Source organism: Pinus tabuliformis, chromosome 4_2 (assembly GCF_031772625.1).
Source record: "Pinus tabuliformis cultivar Carrire ecotype Pingquan chromosome 4_2, CPIR1, whole genome shotgun sequence".
In the NCBI taxonomy this organism is placed as follows: Eukaryota; Viridiplantae; Streptophyta; class Pinopsida; order Pinales; family Pinaceae; genus Pinus; species Pinus tabuliformis.
Genome location: NC_142304.1, coordinates 73411550 through 73436847, shown reverse-complemented (window position 1 = coordinate 73436847; position 25298 = coordinate 73411550). Strand labels below are relative to the sequence as shown.

The 25298-nt window shown below is 38.6% G+C and overlaps 1 protein-coding gene across 2 annotated transcripts in view; it reads left to right on the top strand.

Annotated features, from left to right (window-relative positions):
- Positions 1–25298, top strand: part of LOC149168288 (uncharacterized) — a 304781-nt gene that overhangs the window by 221875 nt on the left and 57608 nt on the right. Inside the window, exon 6 of one of the 2 annotated variants that reach the window (XM_089428216.1) lies at positions 17102–17187. The exons of the other annotated variant lie outside the window; for it this stretch is intronic. Within the exon in view, the coding sequence (XP_089284342.1) occupies positions 17102–17187 (86 nt within the window). The remainder of the gene's footprint in view (positions 1–17101; positions 17188–25298) is intronic. 2 annotated transcript variants of the gene reach the window in all.

Genomic DNA, 25298 nt, shown 5'->3' with positions numbered 1-25298 from the left:
CATTGATGGCCTTTACCATGTCATGCCAATAGGGAGAGCGAAGCACATTGAATGGTACACCGCAAGCACAAAGAAAACGGACTATCTTTCCATCCACATCATCCCTCCCAGAAACATTAAGGAAATCCCCTATTGTTTTTCTACCTCCAGAGGTTGCAAAAGTACCATGAGGAGATGGGCAACTACCAAATTTAGAGGTTGCACTTGATTCAGAATGAGTTTTTTGTTTCTTGTTTTTTCGTTGTGCAGCCATCTCTATTTTGATGTATTTTTGTCTTTGTTCAGTTGAAATGTTTGGGCAAATGGTTACCCCCACGGAACCCTTTTTTTCATCACTGTCTAGCACCCCACAAAGATGCCTCCTCAGACGGGTATATGAACCCGTATATGGTTTTCCTCCATGACAACCATGAGGGCACATCCATTTGTAAGATCCACCACCCTTTCCCCCTTCAAGTTTGGTCACATAGTTCCACAAGGGATTTGATGTACCTTTCCCATCTTGTGCTTCAGTGTCCTCTTCAAGTTCATTCCCTTCTTCTTCAAACCCTTCCTCCTCATCATACATTGGGTCACTACTATTAGGACCAAGTTCATCCCCTTCCTCTTCCCCTCTATTCCTCACCCTTGCCATCATTAAAACCAAGAGTGGAATGATACATAGAAGCCAAAAGAACACCATCTTGGAATATGGATATAGGTGGTGGACAACCTGTAAATAAAGGAGCAAGTAGAAACAATGGGAAAGAGTAGGAGAGGGAGGAGAAAAATACAATTTTTTTTTCAAAAAAACAAGGGAGTTTGGGGTTTGAACTTACCTCTTTAGCTCTTGTAGATGAAGTCCTCCAAGCTCTTGCTCCAAGCTCCTCCTCCTTCTCCTAGCTCCTCCTTCTTCACTCCTCCAAGCTCTCCTCTCTTCTCCTCTCCTTTCCTCTCTTCTCTTCTCTTCTCCTCTCTTCTCTTCTCCAACTCTCATAAAATCAAAGTGAGAAAATGAGAAGAGAATGGGGGCTTTATTCTTTTCTAAAGTCACCCTAAACTCACCCTAAACTCACCTAACCCACCCCCTCATGCTAGTTAAGTTACATTTTAAAACAAATTAAAAAAAAAAAAAGTAAAAATGCGCTGCCGCGGGGTTGCGTCCGGGTTGCGCCTGGGTGGCGTGCGGGTGGCGTGCGCTTCCGGGCAGGTTGCGTGGCGCCACCCCGTGCCCGAAGCGTCCTCCGATCCGCGGTTCCGGGCGGCCGCAACAGCATTTGGCAGGAATCGTTTTTATTTGCCGGAATCGCGCCACCTCCAAATGCGAATCGCGCTTCCAGTGTGGATTCCGGGACGATTCGCTCCGATCCGCGATTCTGGGTTTGGATCCGGCGGGGGGGGGGGCGATTCCTGCAACCCTGAGCCAGACTCTTTTTCAACTAAGGACTTAAACTTCTGAATGATACTAAATACATCAGATTTATGTTTTAGAAAGTACACCCACATCTTTCTATTGAAATCATCTACAATAAGCAAAAAATATTTACAACCAGTAACTGAAGATGTATTCATAGGTCCACAAATATCAGCATGAATTAACTGGAGTACCTTAGATGCGCCAAGATTCTCCATCTTTGAATGAAGACTGATGTTGCTTGTGAACTTGACAGGCGCCACACACTCCCAACTGCTGAGTCTGAATATCAGGTAACCTTGACACAAGTACCTCCAAAGATAGCTGAGAGAGATACTGAATGTTTAGATTCCCATATCTCTGATGCCACAGAGTGCTGATGGGAGAAACACGAGTTTCTAGAACCACTTCTGGAGAATCACCAGTGTATAGGCCATGATCTTCTAGGCCAACAGCAACCGTAAGACGAGTTTCCCTGTCAATAATGGAGCACTTGTGTGCACTGAACACCACATCGAGCTGAGGAGAATTCCTCATAATCTGGTTGACAGACAACAGATTAATTTCCATACCAGGAACATAGTACACATTCAGGAAGATGAGTGTGCGCCCACCAGACTAGATTTGAACTGTACCTCTGCCAACCACTGTGTACTCCTCACCTCCACCGAATACCACAGAATCACTGAAAGATGAGAAGTCAGTAAACCAGTCACGCCTGTGAGAGAAATGACGTGATGCACCAAAGTCAATGTATCAAGCAGAATACGGGGCATGATCTGAGGACCTCTTAGCCATAAAGGCGTAAAAGGCAGATTCCTTCTACTCGGAATGTTCTGCAACATTCACTGTCTGATGAGACCCTCCCTGTTTCTTCTGTTCAGAAGCAATCCTCTGTCGGAAATCTTTCTTCATGTGGCCGAACTTGTGACAATAATTACACTGCACATTTTTCTTCTTAGCAGGATCAAAAGGCTGAGAAGAACCTTTCTGTTGAAAGCACTGAGAGGACTGATAGTTGGCAACAAAAGAATTTTCTAAGGAGGCTGATGAAGCACCACTACCAAACTGTTGTTTCCAACGATCTTGCTGCAGGAGTTTGGTGCATAACTCCAGAAACTTCAGATCAACATTAGTGGTGGTAATGTTGAGTGTTTCTATGAAGTGTTTCTTTAGAAGAAACCTCTGCTCTTGTCGGATGTCTCGTGAAATTCCTTCAAATGTTGCCAGATTTCGGCAGCTGTCTTGCCGGAAAGAATTTGTGGTAGCTGATCATCAGTCACTGAGAGTTTGAGAAGCATAACAACCTCTCGATTTCGATCATCAAACTTATCTTGATCTGCACCAAGTGTACCAGGGCTAAGCTCTTTTCCCAAAACAAGCTGATCAAGACGCCTATATTCAAAATGGTCAACATTCTCTATTTCCAGATGTTATAATTGGTGCCATTAAAGCGCTGACTGCCTTCCAACATCAAGTTGGTTAGTGAGGCCATCTACACGTTTCCCAAGACACAGAAAACAACAAAGAAGTCTGACACGAATTTCAATGCAAATGCCAGCTGATCCAGACAAAATCTGACAGGTGCGTTTAATATGAACCAGAAATCGTTCTAAGAAGCTTACGTAGGGAGAAATGCCAAATGTGCTGATTCTTCCACGCAGTGCTGATTACAGCGAAGAGGTATAGATCAATCCACAAATTAACTAGTGTAATGACTCTTATGATCCAACTCCGACAAAGTTGTGCAGGCCCCAGCAGCAAAAGTGAAAAAAAATAACAAAGATGCTTCAAGAGCCCCAGATTACCACTTTCAGTACCCTTGCCGCTGCACAAAATCAGGCACGCTGAAAACACTTGTATACTAGAACACCCCTCTAGAAAAATTGTCAAATCACAGTGTCGTTGTGATTTCTAGGGTGCCGTAATGGACCTCGCTGCCCAAACAAGACTGCAAAAAAGATTCTGCTACCTCAGTAGAGATCCGTTGTTATGAAACCAGCTCAAGAAAAGATAGAAAAGATAGATCAACGCCTTAGAATTCAGCCTCTTCGAGGGGGCAACCTCCTTTACATTACATAAATGAACAATTCTTGGATGATACAAATGAAAAAACCTCCTTTCTATATATAGGAGTCTAAGGAGTCACAATATAATCCAGCCGACCTAACAATAATAATATAAAGCCACAAAAATAACAATAGAGGGATTCTATGGGGCACAGAAATAATAATATGTGGGTAATAGGGGCACAACAATATAAATAAGGGGTATAACTACAATAGTAATGGGGTAATCACTAGTATTATAGGGACCCAACATGCCCCTCTCCTTCAAAAAAGTGTTGTCCTCAACGCTTGAGTAGTTCTGGATACTTCTGCATAAAATTCTCATCCTCCCATGTGGAATCTTCAGCGGATAAGTTCTTCCACTTGATAAGATACTCTGAAATTGATCGATTTCGTAGTTGTCGAGTTCTTGTTTCTGTGACTGCTTTCGGTTCCAATATAATTTTTCCTTCCTCATCAAGTTATGGCAATATTGTTTGAACTGGGAGCTTGTCGCCTATAGCCTTCTTTAAACATGAAACATGGAAAACTGGGTGCAATCGAGAAGCTGCAGGAAGCTCCAATTTGTATGCCATAGTACCAATCTTTTCCAACACCTTGTACAGACCATAATACTTTGGTGATAATTTATTATCCTTCTTAGCTTGCTTTAGGGACATTTGCTTATATGGTTGTAGCCGTAGGAATACCCAATCACCTACATCAAAACTTCTTTCACTGCGATGTTGATCTGCCTGTTGTTTCATTCTATTTTGTGCCAACACGAGGTTATCCTTTAAGAGTTGGAGGACTTGTTGTTGATGTTCGATGTGATATTCCACTGCTTGAACCTTAGAATTTTCTCTTAAATATGATGTGATTGATGGTGGTTGGTACCCATAAATTGCCATAAATGGGGTCATTTTTGTTGTTGTATGGAAGGAAGTGTTATACCACCATTCAGCCAGAGGCAACCATTTGACCCATTGTGTCTGTTTATCAGATACAAAGCAACGAAGATATCCTTCCAAACATTTGTTTACTATCTCAGTTTGCCCATCAGATTGAGGATGATAAGATGAGCTATGAGCTAACTGAGTACCCAGACAAGAAAATAATTCTATCCAAAAATTTCCAGTGAAAATGGGATCTCTGTCACTTACAATAATCTTTGGGTTTCCATGTAGCTTTTGAACTGTTTCCATAAATGCAGTAGAAACTGTACTGGCTTTAAATGGATGTGATAATGCACAAAAGTGTGCATACTTGGTAAGTCTGTCAACTACCACCATGATGACACTCTTTCCCTCAGACTTGGGTAAACCTGTGATAAAATCCATTGAAACCTCCTCCCAATGTTGGCTTGGAATGGATAAAGGTTGTAATAGACCCGGTGTCTTAATTGTTTCAACTTTATTTTGTTGGCAAACCAAACATTCTGCCACAAACTTTTGAATATCTGATTTAAGGCCATCCCAAAAAAATTCCTTCTTAACCCTGTGGTAAGTTTTTAAAAATCCTGAGTGCCCTCCTAAGGGAGAAGTGTGCAATTCCATAAGAATCTTTTGTTTTAGCTGGGAATTCTTACAGAGGTATAAGCGATCTTTGTACCATAACGAATCATTTTGCCAGCTAAATGTATCAGAAGTACTGGAATCTTGTTGTAGCTTTTGAATAAGTGGCCATACTTCTTCGTCCTTCTTCCATTCATCCCTTGCTTCGTTTATCCAATCTGGTTGGATAATAGAAATAGCACAAAACAATGCTTCCACATCCTCATCCTTTCTTGAGAGTGCATCTGCAACAAAATTTTTCTTCCCTTTTCTATGGATGATGTCAAAGTCATAACCCAACATATTTGTGACCTATTTTTTCTGTTCTTCTGAAGATAATAGTTGTTCTAAAAAGTATTTAAGACTATCATGATCCATTTTTACCTTGAAGTGTCTTCCCATTCGGTAAGGTCGCCATTTCTTAAGTGCATGGAGTATTGCCAACATTTCCTTCTCATAAATAGCTTTGCTTAAAAACTTTCGCTTGATTGGACGACTTTCAAAAGCAATGGGTCTTTCATCTTGCATTAGAACAGCACCAATTCCATTTCCTGAAGCATCACATTCCACAATAAAGGTTTTTGTGAAGTCCGGTGTAGCTAAGACCGGTGCTTGGCACATTGCCTCTTTAAGATGTTTAAAGGCCTTTGTTGCTTCCGGAGTCCATGAAAATGAATCTTTCTTCAATAATGTTGTTAGAGGTGCTGCTATTCTCCCATAATTCTTAACGAACTTGCGATAATACCCTGTAACCCAAGAAATCCTCGCAGATGCTTTATGGATGTGGGGATTTTCCATTCCTTAATGGCTTTAATTTTGCTAGGGTCTACCTTAACTCCTTCATGAGATACAATATGACCCAAATATTCCACCTTCTGGACTCCAAAGAAACATTTGGATCTTTTTGCATATAATTGTTTCTCCTCCAATAGTTGTAGCACCTTGTCAACATGTTCAACATGATCCTTCCAAGACTTGCTGTAGATTAGTATATCATCAAAAAATACCAACACAAATTTTCTAAGGAATGGTTTGAAAATTGAATTCATCAAACCTTGAAATGTTGAAGGTGCATTGGTAAGGCCAAAAGGCATGACCAAAAATTCATAATGACCCTCATGAGTTCTAAATGCCGTTTTCGGAATGTCTTCAATCTTCATTCTGATTTGATGATATCCCAAACGAAGATCCAACTTGGTGAAGTAAATTGATCCATGCAATTCATCCAGTAATTCATCAATGACAGGAATGGGGAACTTATCTTTAATAGTGAGCTTGTTGAGCTCCCTATAATCTGGACACATGCGCCATGATCCATCCTTCTTGTGCACCAATACTACTGGAGCTGAGAAAGAACTTTGACTCGGTTGAATTATACCAGCCTCTAGCATTTTTGCAACCATACGTTCAATTTCACTTTTTTGGACATATGGATATCTGTACGGCCTGATGTTTGGAGGAACACTTCCTGGAATCAGATGAATAGCATGATCATGATCACGCATAGGTGGGAGACCTTTGGGAGTCTCAAATACCTTGGAATGATTGTCCAGGACTTTTTGGAGATCTGGAGAAATAGATGATTCCAATGTGGAAACATCTAGCGAACATAATTGTGCAATTACACCTCTTTGCTCCTTTTTTAGAAGCTTTGTCATGCCATTAGAGTTGATTATCTTTCTTGGTTTCCCTGCAATACCCCTTAATTCAACTTCCTTTCCTTCCACAGAAAATTTCATGAAAAGTTCTTGAAAATTAAAAGCTATTGTACCCAAGGATTGTAGCCATTGGACTCCTAGTACAACATCAACACCTCCCATTGGAATGGAAAGCATTGGGCTAGTCAATACATATTCTCCCATGGATAGCTTGATATTATGGCACTTTCCAGAACAATTTATTGTTCCTCCATTTGCAATCATCACTTGACACTCTGGTGCTGGATATAGGAAGCAATTCAATTCTTTTGCTACCCTACAATGAATAAAATTGTGGGTGCTTCCTGAATCAATCAACACTATTACCTTTTTCTTCTTGATTTGTCCTTCTATCTTGATGGTTTGAGGAGTGGTAATTCCCGCCAATGCATTACAAGATATGGTCGGATTTATTTGTTCTTCATCTAGGCTTTGTTCCTGGAATATATTCTCTTCTTTTGACCTTTCTTTCTCCTTTTCTTCTTCCTCTTCACAATCTATGTAGAATAATTTCTTCTCAGCACACTTATGACCTTTTGTGTATTTGCTATCACAATTGTAACAAAGCCCTTTTGCTCTTTTTTCTTCCAATTGTTGTGGTGTCAACCTTGTAGGTTGTGGAAGACTATGGGCAACAACACTTCCGTCTTTATAGTTGTGAATGGTATGCTTCCTAGTTGCCATAATTTTGCTTTCCATTTTTCTTGCTAACCTGAATGCCTTCTCTAATGAATCAGGTTCCCAAAGGCGCACATCATGTTGGATATTATCCTTTAAAGACCCTATGAACACATCAATCCTATGCTCCTCTGGAATATCTTTTACCCTTATGTTCAATTTTTGGAACTCCTCAATGTGCTCCATTATTGAACCCTTTTGTTTGAGACTTATCAATTGGCTAAAAAAAGTGTTGCTTTTTGTATCCTCATAATGTGCTATCAATTCTTCCGTAAAAATTGCCCAAGTGATAAATTGTTTACGAGAACAAAGCCATTGATACCATACAAACTGATTTGGTTCCAAATATAAAGTTGCCATACGTACCTTTTGTGTGTTTTGCACATTATTGAGATCGAAGAATTGCTCCATCTGTAATATCCATGTGGCGGGATCCTTGCCATCAAACTTCCTCATATCGATTTTTGGAATGTGGTGATTCTTCGATCCAACATTAGCGTCTATGGAATCATGATTAACATTTCTTTTGTTCTCATCATGAGTTTCCTGTACTACCTTTTCACCATTAGTAAGTATTTCTTGTAGAAAATTAGTCAAATCTGTCTTCAAATCTGCCATGTCTGTCTTCAAATTTGTGTTCAAATCTATCTTCAAATTGTCCATCTTAGCTTCCATGCCATTCATCTTAGCTTCCACGCCATTTATCTTAGCATCTGTTAACTTTTGTGAGCGTGACATTTGTTGCACTTGTTCTTGTAATTTTGATATATCATGTAGCATTTCTTCCTCTTCTTCATGAGTCATGCTAGAGCTTTCAGGTTCCTTACTAGGTGTTTTCATTTTCTTTCCTCGGGGCATCAGTTACCGATAATAATGCTCTACTATGCCCTTTGAATTCCTTCAAAATAAATTTTCAAACCAAGCTTAAGCAAAAATTTAAAAAAATCTACACACCTTTTTTCACTTTGTAGGAGCTCGATATTGCCTCTGATGTATCTCTGTACTTTCCAGTCATCTAGTTCTGAACTTGTGACTTGTAGTAGCTCTCTGTGTTCTCTTTCCAATGTCACAAGTCTGACCCAAATTGGATTCTCCAAGGAAGAGTTATGCGAAATCTCCCACAGTGACTTGATTATAGACTAGTTCAGTAGAGCTAACTTGTACGACGTGCCGCGAGTCACTGTTTCGACCTTTGGATCTAAAAAACACCCACAAGAAACTACAGTCCGTCCTCTTTCTGTACCTTTTTACGAAATTTCAATCCGATCCTCAGAGAGAAAGTTATGACGATTTTCCCCAGGTCACCTGTTTTGAATGTAATTCAGGAGTCTGCAAAAAGACCAACTTCCTCAGATCATATCTCCGAAAATATCGCGCGAAAAGCTCTGAAATTTGGACCCAAGGTTCAGCGCCAATTCTTCTCAAATGGGTTTTTTTTTGCGACTTCTGAAACGTCACAGAAAAAAAGTTATAGCGAAAATGCCACGATGACCTGTTTGGAGCAGCGAAACCCTAGAATCCAAAGCTCTGATACCAAATGTTATGAAACCAGCTCAAGAAAAGATAGAAAAGATAGATCAACGCCTTAGAATTCAGTCTCTTCGAGGGGGCAACCTCCTTTACATTACATAAATGAACAATTCTTGGATGATACAAATGACAAAACCTCCTTTCTATATATAGGAGTCTAAGGAGTCACAATATAATCCAGCCGACCTAACAATAATAATATAAAGCCACAAAAATAACAATAGAGGGATTCTATGGGGCACAGAAATAATAATATGGGGGTAATAGGGGCACAACAATATAAATAAGGGGTATAACTACAATAGTAATGGGGTAATCACTAGTATTATAGGGACCCAACATCCGTTGACCATCCGAAAGGATCCGCTGCCTCTAACAAAGACTCCAATCTCCAATGCGGCCACAGTGCATGCTACAAACTAGGGCATTGCTCAAAAACTCTCCACTGCCATAGGTAAGCACTTGAGGAGATGATATTTTGTTGCCCAAACAATGCCAGTCACCTTGGATGCCACACAAATTAACCCTTGAATGAATCAAAATGAATGCAAGCACGGGTAGAACTGGGCGAAAGGAAAAAAAGAGACCGATCAGATGGCAGGAGATGAGACTGCGAGTTCGATAGTTGAAAAATGCAGAAAAACCATCCAATGCTGCAACGAACACGCAAACCAGTCTCAAAGCTCTCCACTACAGCAAAAAAATCCTCTGCCTTGCAAGGGTCTACGATCAGATCCGCTTCCACGAGAAAGGTTAGACGGCCCCTGGCGAGGGTGGACGAGAATGGAGCAGTGTGTGGAAGATGGCCACTACGTTTCCAAATATGAAGTCGACGTTGCCTTCGATCTTGCAATTCCGATAAAATTGGCGGAGATCGTGCGCGTATAGGGTGTCTTGGTGTCACCTCTTGAATGCTGAGAGATTGCTATTGACGCTGAGGGCGACAGCCTGATGCATATCCGGCCCTGTAGTATTCTTGAACGTAATGTCCCACGCCCCAAAATCGTTCGCATTCACCTCAAATCCTAATGCGAAATAATGTGTATATATTAGTGAATATACATCCAAAGCCTCGAATCCTAACTCGAAATAATCACAATGGCATACATCGAAACTCCAACAGAAATTGTGATGCCCAACAATTTCGAAAAAAATAACTTGGCTCCGATACCATAATCAATGAATGGATTGAATTGATTTACAATGAGCAATGAAGCTCAATAAATAATACAAATGTATTTACAGAAATAGAAACAACAAGTTTCTACTAAGAAATAGAAACAACAAGTTTCTTCTAAGAAACTGCTAATAAGATCACAGACGATCTTATCCGAATGAGCATTAAACACTAAAATAACATTATTCTAATAACTGTTGCAACTACCAAGATCCAGATGAATGAGCCCGAAGATCTAGAGGAGGGGGAGCGACTTTTCCACTCACAAATGTGGGTGAAGGGGTCGCCGCTACAATTCATTGTTGATAGTGGGAACCAAAAGAACCTCATTTCAGCAGAGGTCGTGAGGCGGTTGGGCCTGCCGGCTACACCACACCCGCAGCCGTATAGTATCGGGTGGCTTCATCAAAGACGAGATCTCCGAGTCTTCCAATAGTGCCGCCTTCCCTACAACGTCAAGACCTTCACAGATGAGGTATTGTGTGATGTTGCACCTCTTGATGTTTGTGATGTACTATTAGGCCAATGATACTTATGGAGGCGACATGCTGTGTATGAGTCAAGGATTAGCGATGTTATTATTTCTTTGGGTAATTCATTATACAGGATACCAAAGGTAGCCCCACCTACCCCCACCTCCTTGATCACTGCTAAGAAATGTAGCAAGCTCATCTCCCAGACTAGGAAATTCATTTTTTGTCTGGTTCGCTCCCAAAGTAAGGGGAAGATTGTCGCCACATCCATGACCCATGCGAAGGGTTCCACCACGTAGCAGTAGCAGCAGATGGATACGGTCATGAAAGAACATAGGTTTCATCTTCTCCTCACCTACAGGGGTATCGTTGCACTCTCAAGTCAAGCATTCATTCGATCTGACTCCTAGAGCACCTCTACCCAATGGGTCGATATATCGCCGCTCCATTATGGAAAATGCCAAGTACAAGCAGTGACATGATCAACATCAGGTACCACACAAGTTTCAAGTGGGCGACAAAGTCTGGTTGCATCTGCAGAAAGAACACCTTACAAGAGCCCATACCAAGGTTGTGGGAAACAATGCTTTGGAGCACAACATTTCCCCATTCCTTCGCTTGCACCGAGTGTTCAATGTGGACCGCCCTCGACCATGCTTCCCACCATTATTGGACACATCAGAGGTTGCAGAACAACTCACCAGGGACCCAGCTCAGCAGAAGTTTCCTCATCTCAGGGAGGAACTCAACGCAATGGGGACCATTGCTTCCTAAGGGGGGAGGAATGATCCAGGTGGATGTTGGTGGCCACCCACCTATCCCACTTGGATCCCCACAAATTTTTCTTTCAGTTTTAGTCTCCTTAATTGTAGCACAATTTACTATTTTTAGCAGTTTTTCGGGTCTTGAACTTCCGGAGCCGTTATGAGGCTCTAAATGACATTTTTTGGGAAAGCTAGGAGGAACATAGGTCCATGGACCAAAGTTTCTCTTCCCAAAGTTGTATTCCTCATATAGATCTTTCTAATGAGATATTGTGCACGTCAAACGGAGATTGTATGCCAAAGTTACGACCTTGAGAAGTTGATGTACCAATTTACCCAAACGGGGCCCACAATTTGGCATTTCATCTTTTAGGGTTAGGTTTTCAGATGTTTAGGGTTTTCCATTGTTTCTCAACAATAAATTGGCCTTCGAGCCTCATTGTAGTTCAGTTTGGAGGCATGTAGCCGCCACATCGCTTCTCAGAGATAAGCTACCATCACCCTAGCTAGTTTATTTCCATTTCTGTTTGTAAGCATATTTCAGTATTTTACAGTAATGAAATGAAATATTATTTATGTTGCATCTCTGTGTGTATAGTTATATTTGTAATTTGTTGCATTCCTGTTTAAATCTGGATTAGGAGTTTCAGCCTATTTACTGAGGTAACTTGGCACTTTGGCAAGGCTTATCTAACCCATTCTATAGCAGTTTTTGTGGACTGAGGCATGGTTGTATTCAAATTTCCAGAGAATTCCTGTTGTAGTTGATTTGTTTGAGGGTATTTGGTATATGACCATTCAGAGATCGTATGGCCCTATAGCAGTCTTAGAAGCCCTAATCTGAGCCATCGTTGTTTGGGTTGTTTAGGACTCCTAATTAATCATATCTTGAGCATTGTTTCCTTGGTTGGGAAGGACATCAATCTAAAGCACACTTTGGTTACCTCTGTGATTGTTTTGGTCAGATTGATATTTTTTTGAATAGTTACATAGTCTACTATCAAGTATAAACTATGCATTCAAATATGATCCCTGACAGAGTTCTGAGACACTTTGAGGAACCTTAATGCAAAATTCAAGCCATTCAATAAAACGTTTCACAAGGATCTTTGTGGACTAATTCAGAGGTTCTCTCAAGATTTGATATCTAGTTTTTATCAAGATCAAACTTATAGAGAAGAGGCTTCATCTACAGCAAATGGAGAAGCATCAGTATATGTGAGTAGAGAAAGTGCAGGTTAGAGCAGTAGTGAAAACATTTTCAGGCAAGATCTTGACAGTGAGTGACTCATTTAATCTTCAGGTTCAACTATGGCATATTTTGCCTCAGCAAGGTTGAAGGCATCATTGCATCAAAGACTTGAGGTACTTGAACTATTCAAATTGTTGGTAAAGAATTTTATTTCTTAGTTACATTGTTACATCATTTAGCAACAGTTTTAAAGAAGTTTAGTTTTCATTGTATATCTGAAGTACACATTAGCAGAAAAGGTTTTTGAATCTTTGTAAGTGGGTCATTGTCCCTGGCGAGAGCCCATAAATAGTTTCTCTATCTTTATATACTTTTTCAGGGTGGTTGGGTTGTGCAAGGCGGGAGAGTGAAGTCTCCTTCCTTTTGTTGACACCTAATCCGAAACAGATGGGTGAACTGGACAGTCATCAGGAAGATGAACTAATCCGTTGTATTTATGTATATAAATATGAGTTAGCTAATGAATAATATATATCAGTTTTCTCTCCCGCTCATTCTGGAGTTACCCTGGCCTGACATGGTATCAGAGCACAGGTCCCAGAAATAGCTGTAACTCCTGCCTCTGCCAGGTTTCTGCTGCCTCATGAAACCTCTGTCCTGAGAGACTGCGCATCCGTTTTCTCTGCGCATCCGTGCCTCTGTCCTGGAGTCTGCGCATTGTTTTTTATAAACGCTTGCCTGAAAACGCTGCCCCTCTCTGCGCTGCCCCTCTCTGCGCATCAATACCTGAATGTATCGGTTATTACTCATCAACAATCGCTCATTTATTCTGCGCATTGTTTTTTTATGAACGTTCACCTGAATCTGCTCATGTATTTGCTGTGGGTTCCTGCGCTTGTATTCCAAATAATCCTTTCAAGACTTTCTACTGCAAAGCGTGAACCGTTGTAGCAAAGCACACACAACAATAATATCATTATTGTGTTGAAAAGCGCTGTGTAGCCTATGTTCAAACTTCTTTGCACTATCTCCTCTCTCCAAAATTCGTTTTGTTTCTAGGGCAACTTCTCTTCAGCAAATCGCATCTGCTCTCCTATAAAAATCAGATTCTGTCGTCTCTGCTGTCTGGAATCATTTGCATCATTTAACACATAAGTTAACCGCTTTTCTCTTCGAGGACGGGACGAATTTGAAGTATTCCCTGTACTGCCCACACGGTGCATTGCAGAAACACCTGAACCATGGCGAGTAATGGGAGATCTTGAAGCTGACTGCGTTTTTATTGTAAGAATGGTGTAAGAATGACTGCGACTGCGTTTTATTTGTTTTGATCAGTTAAATGGTGCGGCCTCCACGGAATTTCCTTGGCGAATTTTCTTAAAATTAGCTTCAATGTCGGGATTTTGTTCAGTCTTTTAAAGACATTCAATTTTTCAGTAGATTCTGTTGCACAGTTCTCTGGTCTGTTCATTGCAATGTTGATGTTGTAGTCAGCCGACCTTTGATCTGCCATTGATGTTGTAGGCAGTTGCACAGTTTTTATAATGTTGTCTTAAAGCATAAAGTGATATTATTGCAACAGAAAATGGGAATGAAGTTCGAGATTTTTAATGTTTGAAGTCAAAGTGATATTATTGCAGCAGTAAATGAAGTTCGATTTTTTTCATAAGTCAGCATTATGATATTTAGGGACAAAAAAGAGGATTGCTTGAGATTTTATAAGGCAGAATGATGATATTTCTGGTTTGTGATTCATATCACGATATCATTTCACCGAGAAATAACAACTGTACATTTTGGTTTTACCTCCACTAACCTAGAAGTCTTTTATCAACAAAAGTTTTTTTTAGCAGAGATATTTTTTTACAGAATGCATTCAATCATTTCTATGGTAGGAATAGTTCTCACTGGCAAGGAGAACTATTCAGAATGGTCTCGGATGGTAAAACACACCCTCATCTACAATGAGTTGTGGAAAGGAGTGTGTGTCGGAGAAGAAGACAAAGACCCTGTGCAGCCTACATTAGATAAAGAACTTGCCATTTGGGAAAACAAGAACAGCAAAGCTTATGCATTGATCGCAGCATCTGTAAATGAAGAAGTAAGTCGTCATATTTCATCCTATTCCATTGCATTTGAAGCTTTACAAAAGCTGAAAGAACTCTATGATACACATTCTGCACTTGAAGTTGTTCAGCTCATGATTAAACTCTTCACTCTTGAACTGAAAAATAATGATCCTCTTGCTCTTGCATCTGAAATAAAGTCTATAATGCATGATATTAAATCCACTAAGGTTGAGCTGGATATCTATCTTATTGTCTTTCTCAAAGCACTCTATCCTACCTACTCCAATTATCTTGAGTCTTTACAAGCAAATGGAAATCTTAAAGATATAACCTTTGACTCTCTTGTGAAAAAGTTTGCTGAAAGAGAGAAAGCCTTTGGAAAGAAAACAGTCCCTGAATCTTCTGAAGAGACTGTTTGCCTTGCTTATAAAGAAAAGCATCCTGCTCAAGATTCTACAAGAGGAAGAGGTGGATGAAGAGGAAGAGGAAGATACTTCAGAGGCAAGGGGGGCAGACATCCTCAAGCAGAAAAGGCAGATCTGCATTGCATTCGCTGCAAACGAAATGGATCACATTATGCTTCTACATGCAAGCTACCATGGGACAAAGTTGAGCAGAGAAGAAATCAGCAGAAAGGTAAAACTGATGACACAGACAAAGGTAAAGCACCTGAATCCGCTCACTATATTGAGGCACAATGTAACATTGGAGTAAATGAAGATTTGTTTAATGCTTGACTTGCTTCTTCGAAAAATGACTGGTTGCTTGATTCAGGAGCAACCTGTCATATGACTCACAGGAAAGATTTTTTTGAAGATTTCACTGACAATGTTGATGGAGCAGTATATTTTGCAGATCAGTCAAAAATCAAGCCATCAGGGCTTGGCACAATCAGGCTTAAACTGCCTGGTCTTCCAGACTTTCTTCTGGATCATGTTCTATATCTCCCACAGCTCAAGAGAAACTTGTTGTCCCTGGCCTGACATGGTATCAGAGCCAGCAAGGTCACTCCATTCATATGTTTGATGGAAAGCTTGAGGTAAGAAAGGCATCTGACCATTCACTTGTCATGAGGGGTATAGAAGAAGAAAGACTTCTTAAACTGCAAGGAACCTCTGCTCATGCACAACATTTTTCATATATTTCTCATCATGAAGAAGGTACACTTCCATCAAGTTTATTATGGCATGCTAGATTTGGACATTTAAACTATGATAGTCTCCGCTTGTTGAAGAAAAATGGTGTTGTTGGTTTGCCTACAATTCCTAGAAAACATAAGCAATGTGATGCTTGCATTCTAGGAAAGCATAGCAAACAGTCTTTTCATGATTCACATTCAAGAGCACATAGGAAGCTTGAACTCATTCATTCAGATTTATGTGGTCCAATGCCTGTTTCTTCTGCAAATGGAAATAAATATATCATGACATTTATTGATGATTACACCAGAATGTGTTGGGTTTATTTATTGAAGAACAAATCTGATGCTTTTCAAACATTCAAGATTTTTCATAAGTGGGTTGAAAATGATGCACAATCTCATATTGGGTCTATTCGCACTGATAATGGAAAAGAATATACATCAAATGAATTTGAACACTATCTTCGCCAACATGGGATTAAACATCAAACAACTGTAGCTTGAAAATACTTCAGGGTTGTAGGGTGGTGCTAGGGCAAGTTGGAGCTTGCAGGGTGTTGGAGCATCCTATTAGTTGTAGTTGCTAAAACCGGGGTGTTGGAGCCTCGTCGTAGTTGGAGCTGGTAAAACTAGGGTGCAAGAGCTTTTGTTCAAGAGTTGGAGCTACTTGATAAAATTGAATGCTTTTATGGAGTACTAGGGAGTTAGGGCTGCCCTTTATCTTGGAGTGAAGGATTATTGTACTCACATAATATTAGAAAAACGTTTGGTAGTTTTTATCCCAAAAGGGTTTCCACCTAAAAATTTGTTGTGTACTGCTCTTGTGATGTGTTGTTGATTACTGTTCTTTTGCTTATGCACTAAATTTTTTATAATTAACTAATTGTAAGTGAAATATTGATTCACCCCCCTCTCAGTATTTCTAACAAGTGGGTTTTCTCACTCTATAATTTAAAAGTGACTTTTCCTTAGCCTAGGACCCATGTCCCCCTTTTTCACCATTTTAGTTTTTGTAATGTTTTCTCTTAGGCAAATCGTGTTCTCTTGATTAATTTTTCCCGTCCTAGCCTACAGGAACCTTATCATGCTAGCGGATCCCCTTCCTTATATCTCCTAAGTGGATGGGGACATTACAAAACAAATTTGGAAAATGGACATAATAACTAACTGTTGCACAATTTGATAAATAAAATGAGCTCTTCAGTTCACACTTTGGGCTTCAAGGTAAGGATATCATTCTATTTGCAACATACCGGTAAAAACACATAATTCTATTAATATTTTATTGGTGGATTAAATTGTGGGACTAATAAGCTAAGCGTAGGAACCTATAAATATCCTCAAAAGCCAATTCACCTATTTAGTGACTGGTGATTTTGTTTGCAGCAAAGGCGAGAAATTATATAACATGGAATACAGAATGCGAGAAGCAGTTTGTAGATGTCAATGTAGAGTTAAATGTGACATTGGAGGTGTGCTTCTTTATCTCCCCAAAGAAGTTATTTCTTTTTGTTTTGCTCAAGGATACCTGTATATTCTATCCAAAAAAATGCAGACTTTCAATTTATAATCCCTCCCCTCAAATTAGAGCCTTGGATCATTCTTCCTGCATTCTCATCTCTATTTCTACTCAACCACGATATGTATCTAACCACAAGATAAGCTTTCAAGGGGAATGCTATGAAAAAATATTATTGCAAAAACAGTTTATATTTTCCAGCTCTAATTTGAAGCTAAATCTTTTGAACCATTATAATGCCAGTGACTCCAAAAAATATTGAACTGCAAAGCATATATATACATATTGAAAAGTGTTGGTATACATCTTTTCCCAATCCAATTCCTTAAATTGCTGTGCGTCCAATTGTCATGCTTATGTCCGTATTAGGTTCGATCATGAGCAGTAGGCTTTCTGTTGTTTGTAGATCTTATTCACAATCTGTATAATAAAGAAAAGATTCACTTATACTTCGAAGACAAGATTGGGTTTACTTATGCTTTGTACTCCATGCCACTTGTGAGTGTTTATATTATCATTCCGGCAACTTTCTATGCAGTTTTTTATATAATGAAGCTCTTGGTGTGCTGAGCAACAACCGCCTCAAATAAACTTGAGTCATTTTTGTTTTGAATTACATTTGCACTTTTGGTCAAGTTGGAGGCATTACAATCTACTTTCCTTTGCAATTGCATTGTCTCCAATCTTTGAAACAACAGTATGAGGTAGAACAAAAAGCATAAGTAGAATGGCTTCTCTATGGCATATATAATTACACCAAACTTTTCTTGACTGCACCAATTAAGTAAATAGATGTTTATTTTGTAGTCATCCCTAAAACACAAAAGGAAAGAAAAAAGGAAAAGAGAGTATTGGCCCTCTATAATGTCGAAGTGGTTCTTTTGAGGGTGCTACCCTAGTAGATTTATGTTGGAGATAAGATTTATGTAGATTTATGTACAATGTGGTTCTTGTTAAGATTTATGTTGGAGATAGGATCTCTGCATAACACTTGAAGATGCTAAGGAATATCAAATGCTGCCATACACAACTGCAGTGTAAAGTGTAACGATTCAATTGAAATGATACAACTGTAATACCAAGTCCAGTGGCAACTGTAGTGCCAAACTGTAGAGCTAATTGTAATACCCAACATAAATGTGATGCCAATATTAGTATGATGCCAACATAACTATACTGTGATGCCATATCAGAACTACCCACATACTGTAGTTATACTGCTCGACATAAAAAACATTATACTGTTATGAACTGCTAACATTGTCATATATAAAATGAACTGTAGTAATAATACTGTGGTGTCAATATTGTAATGTCAAATCAATACTGGGCCCGAGATGCTACTACTGCTGTACATATTCGTGATGCTTGTGATGTTGTACAGGACCTATGCTGGAGTGAGACCCTATACTGAACTGAAGAGAAACCATTCATATGCTATACCTGTTGTGCCAGAACCATACAATACCATACACTTCGCATTGTCTACATATGACATAGACTCAATGTGTCGAGACTACTGTGCTGCCAACAAGAATGCTGAGATACAATACATGCACAGGATGCCAGAAATGACAAGATGTCAATAACGGAGGATTCCAATAATACTGTTGAAGTCCCATACATATATGTTGAAACGTTGGGTGAAGATAGCACAGAGAAACCATAATAATTGCCAAGACCATACTGTATTTAGTTATGCCGTGATCTCTGTGCCAAGGATCATTTTCATGTGCCACTACCGAGAGCTACTGTCCAGATCATACTTTGTAGAGGACATGAGACTATACAGAGAAGTGATCCCATAAAACACCATAATCCTTGCAGCCTCAGGTCAATAGTGATATAATCAGGCTCTAACCCTCATACCTGAAACTCTCAAGAAAATATACTGTGCGAAAAACCTCAGAAAATCCTCAGAACAATAAGCTTAGCGAAGAACTCTTCTGCAAATTTCAGAATCTCGCAATAATTCAAGCGAAGATCTCAAAGAGAATAGCCAAGCAAAGATATCAGAGAAAATACCCAAGCGAAGATTGCGGACCAAATTTGCACTGTCTTGAGGAACACCCCAATCGGGTATTTATAGTGGTTTGCCATTGATGAAGGATCACAACATTTGGATGGGCTGACATGAATTCATTGAAGCTGACTTGAAGACAAGACTGAATTTCAAATAAAATAATTTTCCCTCCAATAAGGCCAACATAAACTTTGGATTTGAATTTCATGATTTCCCTCCAATGATTTGAGTCGACTTGGAGATCACAAAAAACTTCATTCTAATAAAATTTTGAAGTCAAGAGATAGCTAGGGAATTTCTCCCTAGTTTCCAAAATTAACAATTTCCAGCCTCATTTGGGCTCTGGAACAAGGAAACACCCATAAAACAAGTTTAAGGCCATCTGAGGGGCATCTTGGGTCCTTTGGGGAACATCAACCATCAAGTTAATGCCCTTGCTTCTTGGCTCAATGTTTCAACCTTTGGAGGTGTAGAAGGGGGCATACAACCATGTGGGGCTCCTCAAGGTCTAATGCTGATCTCTGGAAGGGCAACGCTGGTGCTACAACATCACAAGTCCTTTCGTAGTTGGACTGGATGTCCTCAATGTGCTGGAAAGGTGCCAAGCCATCCCTCAAGGAACATCCAATGTATCTGTATGAAACCACCTGAAACATACCCTTAAGATCAAATGAGATCAACATCATTATGTAAAGAAACCATTAAAGTGTCATAGTGCACCATATTCAATGTTGGGGGGAAAATACTTAACACAAACCTTGCCATCAAATGTCTTTCTCGCTGATGATTTGTAAGCAAGTTACACACTTGTGTTAGGGATGATTATGTAATTAGCCCTATTAGGTGCTTCCAACCCCAAAGGGGAGGGACATTTCCTAGGCAGGTCCATCAATCCATAGATGCATGTGATAAATGTAGTTATGTAATGGGAAAGGCTTCAGGAAAGATCCCACAACTATGGTACCAGCTGAAGGAGGTCCAAGTTCCAACATCTTAAATATAATGATGATAAGTGTTAGTTTTTGTAGCACTAGATTTTTTCTAGGCACGAAATTTGGTGGAGAGACTAGAATACATGAGATGTTGTAATATCCCAAATGGGATATTTTGATAAATATGCAAAAATTTAACTCAACAAAAATTTCACCGTAAAATCACCATTCTATTAACAAAAGATTGCCATGTAAAATATAACCAAAGAGTGCATTGAATTCCATAATATGAAGAACATAAATAATCTTAGCTTTTACTATAATGGAAACTAGGGTTTACATGATGATACAACAAAAATAGCTAAGATGGGAAACGGGCCTCAAGAATCTATTCCACTGCTATGCTGGCCCTCCAAACTGATTTGAACTGCACTGCTAAGCTCTCCTGTGAATTCTAGATGAATTCACCAAGGGAAGGTGGGTGCTCGCCCAACCTCACTGAATCACCCAAGGGTTTCCGTCCTAGGCTACTGCTGAAGTAGAGAACTGGGTTCTCAACCTCTCATACAAGAAGAAATATCAAATCCAAGATGCCCTCCAATGCCCTCCTCCTCTTTTATAAATCTAATGGACCCCTCCTATTTTATTATTATTTTAATTATGAAGCACTTTTCCCTCTCTTTTTTGTAAGCTTGGTAGGACTCTCTGATTTTCGAGTTTACATGTCCATTATTCACCCCACTATGGGGGGAGGGTAGCACAAGATTCGAACCCAAGATCTTCGGTTCGGTGAGACTTCATTCCACGGCCATCGCCACTTGAGCTACCCCAGGTGGACCTCTTTTATTTCCATTAAAATATTCTTGTTAATGCAGTGTTGACCACTCCATGTCAACTACTTCATAGCTATACATCTTTTCGCACATGGATTTCCATCGTGTCCGAGCACTCAAATCATCCACATATTCATCATTATCAACTATAGGTACACTGGGGTTTTGTAAACCCATTCTGCATTTTGTAATGTAAATGATCCTAGTAAGACAAATGTATGTAACAACCTAGGTAAATTTATTTTTTTGATGATGATTTCTATCCTAGGAGGTTTTTAGTCTCACCGATTCATATGTGTTTCTAAACACGGATGATCGGCAGAGTTTTTCCCTCCAGCCTCACCCCAAAGCTAGGGTGGATTTTGTCGTTGGGATTTTAAATAAGTTCTAGTGTTATTTATCGAGTCTCTGTAAAAGTGATTTGAGAATAATTCTAACTATTTGGTTAGATTATTTTATTACAAGTCACTCAGTCTACTAGATCATATTTTGTGTCGTAGAAATGGGTAATTATTGAGGGTGTATAACGAACAGGTGTTCCCCCTTCATGGGTTAGAAATGTAGTATTTCATATAAAAAATATTTAGTGCATGGTCCCTCATATTTAGACATCCTGGCTAATTATTAGACGGTTGGAAAAATTAATAATTCCCCCATGAGTTAATTAATTAAAATTTCTGGCTAAAATAAATTAAAATGCCAAAGTCAAAATTTTAATTAATTTAGGTCTTAGGAAAAGTTCAATTCTCCAACATTTAAAATTCGTGGGTTTTAAAGTTTATAATTTTTTGAGGTCCCCAGCCAAGGGAATATTGAAAATTTCAAGATATTTTGAACCCTTGGGTCATAGTAGTTAAGTCAAAGTCAACTTTTTGCGGCAATTAACTCAAAATAATTATTTTTGAGCTAATTAGAAGGAAATTAAAAGTGAAATTCGAATTTCCTCAAAAAGTAACTTTATTTCAACAACGCTGATTAAAAGATCATTTAATCTTTATCAACAGTTGAGATTGCTTTGATGGGGATCAAGCCCACTATAAGTTGGAGAATTTCCTTATAAATGAGAGGTCTTTCTCCATTATTTGCATCCAATTTTTGAATCATGTACTTGCTCTAAGAAATCTCTTGTAACTTTTTTCTAGTTAATAAAACGCAAAGACATTGGGGTTTCAGATCGTGGTTTTCCTCTTTCAGATTTATGTGGGAATATTGTTCTTAATACTTTATTGCTTTTATTTGCATTTGCAGGCTAATAGCCTTTGAAGATTCATCTGTGTACAGGTATCTTGCACAATTTTCTAGGTCTTTTAGAATATCATTTTAATTTGATAGAAGTAGCAGGTCTCTCTATTTCTTGATAATTTTATGATCATTTTTTAAATCTCTATAAATCTAACAAGCAGATTTAAGTGTGGGGAAGTCCTCAGCTGGACCAACTGACTCTTAGTTTACAGAATCTAAAAGAGCCCACTATCTTTTTAATTTCTGAAGTCATTTTAATATTTTACTTGCAGGGCTTTTCTTGAGCTTGTGTCTCTTTAAAAGTTCAAACTTATTTCTAGAGATTGTGCAAAAATTTGTTTAAATCTGACTAATAGAGGGTTTTGATCTGCAGATCTATTAGATCTGTAGAATATTATTATAGATTTATAAATATCAAATTTTTTAATTCATTGGGGTTTTCGGTATTTCATATTTTTGTATATACAGGCTTTGGGGTTTTTTCTATCTTTTATTTGTACAGAAACAGATCTGAAAATTGCAGATGATTTTTGTGGATTCCTGAGAGAGATCTAAGCCCCGGAGGGCGTCTCCATTTTGTTTGCAGGTTAAAGATAAATTTCAAGAAGATTGTGGGAAAAATATTTTTAGGGCCTTAAGGCCCTGTGCTGGCCATCTCCAACCTCTTTCTCGGCTTCCCTTTCAGCCTTATGGCCTTTCCTATTTCACCAAAATTCTTTCATTAATTTTTCCTAAAAAAAATTTCCCAAAAAAAGTTTTTAACAAAGTTTTTCACAAAAAAATTCCGAGTTGAGGATTTTTAGTGATTCGGGCAACACATCTTCAAGTGTCTTCAAGCCCCTAAGGGATGATTGGTGTAGATCCTCTAAACCCTTACCTTTTTCATTGATCTAATTGAAAGCAAGATTAATACTGGCATAAAATTTTAGTTATCTGAAATTTAGTAGCAAATTAGTTTTCATCTTTCACTGCATTACATTTCAGAAATATAATTACTTTAAGAAATTTTTGCATGTTATTTTCTTAATATTATTTCACAGTCTTTCAGTAATTTTTCGAGTTTTTAGATCAAATACATCAATAGATCAGAAAGAATTAAACTCGAAAATTTTCTGAATTTAGCAGCAGATTTAATTTACATTTTTACTGTTGTTTAATTGCAGAAATAGAAGTTAGTTTCAGTAACTTTTGCAAATAAATTTCTGCAAATTGTTTTACTGTTGTTCAGTAGTTTATTTCTGAGTTTTTTAGATGCAATACATCAATAGGTTAGGAAGAATTAAACTCATAGATTTTCTAAATTGTAGTTATCATTTTGTCATTTAAAATTTTCTATTGTTATACATAGAAATTTCTGAATATTGCATGGTTATAGGACTGTTGTTTTAGAATATATTTTTGGTTTTAACATTTGATATAAGAGCAGATTACCAGACTGATATTTCATTAATGTGATCTGAGTTTAAAACATTTAGTTTAATTTCTGAAGTTCATTTGTTTTTTACATGCTTATGCAAGTATGACAAATCTAGTTTTACTTATGCATCTAATGGTCTTGGTTGGGTATTTCATACAAATGAATTTTTGAATTTAAAGGTGTTTTGTTCTAGCATTTTACATTTTAGTCCATTGTGCATTTCAGTAATTATTTGTGCATATTTTAAATTTTGTAGTGCTAGTATAAGTATCTTCTTTCACATTTAGTTCACCACCTTTCTGAGCCTTAAGTTAAGTAATATTTAAGACATATTTTAGAAATAATTTCAGGCTCTCATTTAATTAAAATTAAGCAAGTCCTTGCATTTCGCATAGTTATAATTTTGCATTTGCATATGAGACAGTTGAGTCTTTTCAACAGCAGTTTCCATCCTTTACTTGAACCTTTTTTTTTCGCAAGATAGTTGACTCCACAAGGCATTGGTATCACTTTCTTCAAATCATTTTGAATCCTTAAACTCTTGTGCAATTTAAAACAAGTATTGGTTGGTTAGTTGTGTCTCCCAGGTTGGTTGGTTCCCAACTAATATTTCATTTTTCCATTTCCATAGGGTCTACCCCCTTAGTCTGCTATTGGGAGACAACTCAAATGGAGTGATTGGGGATCAGTGTGACAACCCCCAATCTGAGCCGTTGTCGTGGTGCCTAGACATTCTGTGCGACAACATTTTTTGTTGCCGTTACCGGGGATAGAGTTTTTTATCCTTGGTTCTCACGACATTTTTTCTAATCTTCTAATTTCTTCTACCATTCATTAACCCGTCAAGCAACACAATATTTTTTGGCGCCGTTGTCGGGGACCAATTTATTGGACCTTGACTTTACGACATTCATATTCATATTTTGAGTCTTTTAATAATTTCTTATCCCATCAACACCACATTTTCTAGCGCCATTATATTTCTTCATCTTTTCATCACCTTATCTTTCGTCTGCACTTTTAGCACCTGGACATTTCGGTTGGTTTCCTGTTTGGGTGGCGACTCCACTTATTCATCCATTATTTCTCATACAAGAAAACTTCCCTTATATCCATCTGCTTCTCCCTGACTGACCTTTTGGTTTTTTCCTTTTGGATCTTAGAGCTAGATTCATGTTCAAAAAATGAATGGCTCTTAGACATTCTGTGCGACAACATTTTTTAGTGTCGTTGTCGAGGATAGAGTTTTTTTGTCCTTGGTCCTCACAACATTTTTCTGATATTCTAATCTCTTCTGCCATTCATTAGCCCGTCAAACAACACAACATTTTTTGGCGCCGTTGTCTGGGACCAATTTATTGGACCTTGACTTTATGACATTCATCTTCATATTTTGAGTCTTTTAATAATTTCTTATCCCATCAACGCCACATTTTCTGGCGCCATTATATTTCTTCATCTTTTCATTACCTTATCTTTCATCTGCACTTTTAGTACCTGGACATTTCGGTTGGTTTCCTGTTTGGGTGGCGACTCCACTTATTCATCCATTATTTCGCATACAAGAAAACTTCCCTTATATCCATCTGCTTCTCCCTGATTGACCTTTTGGTTTTT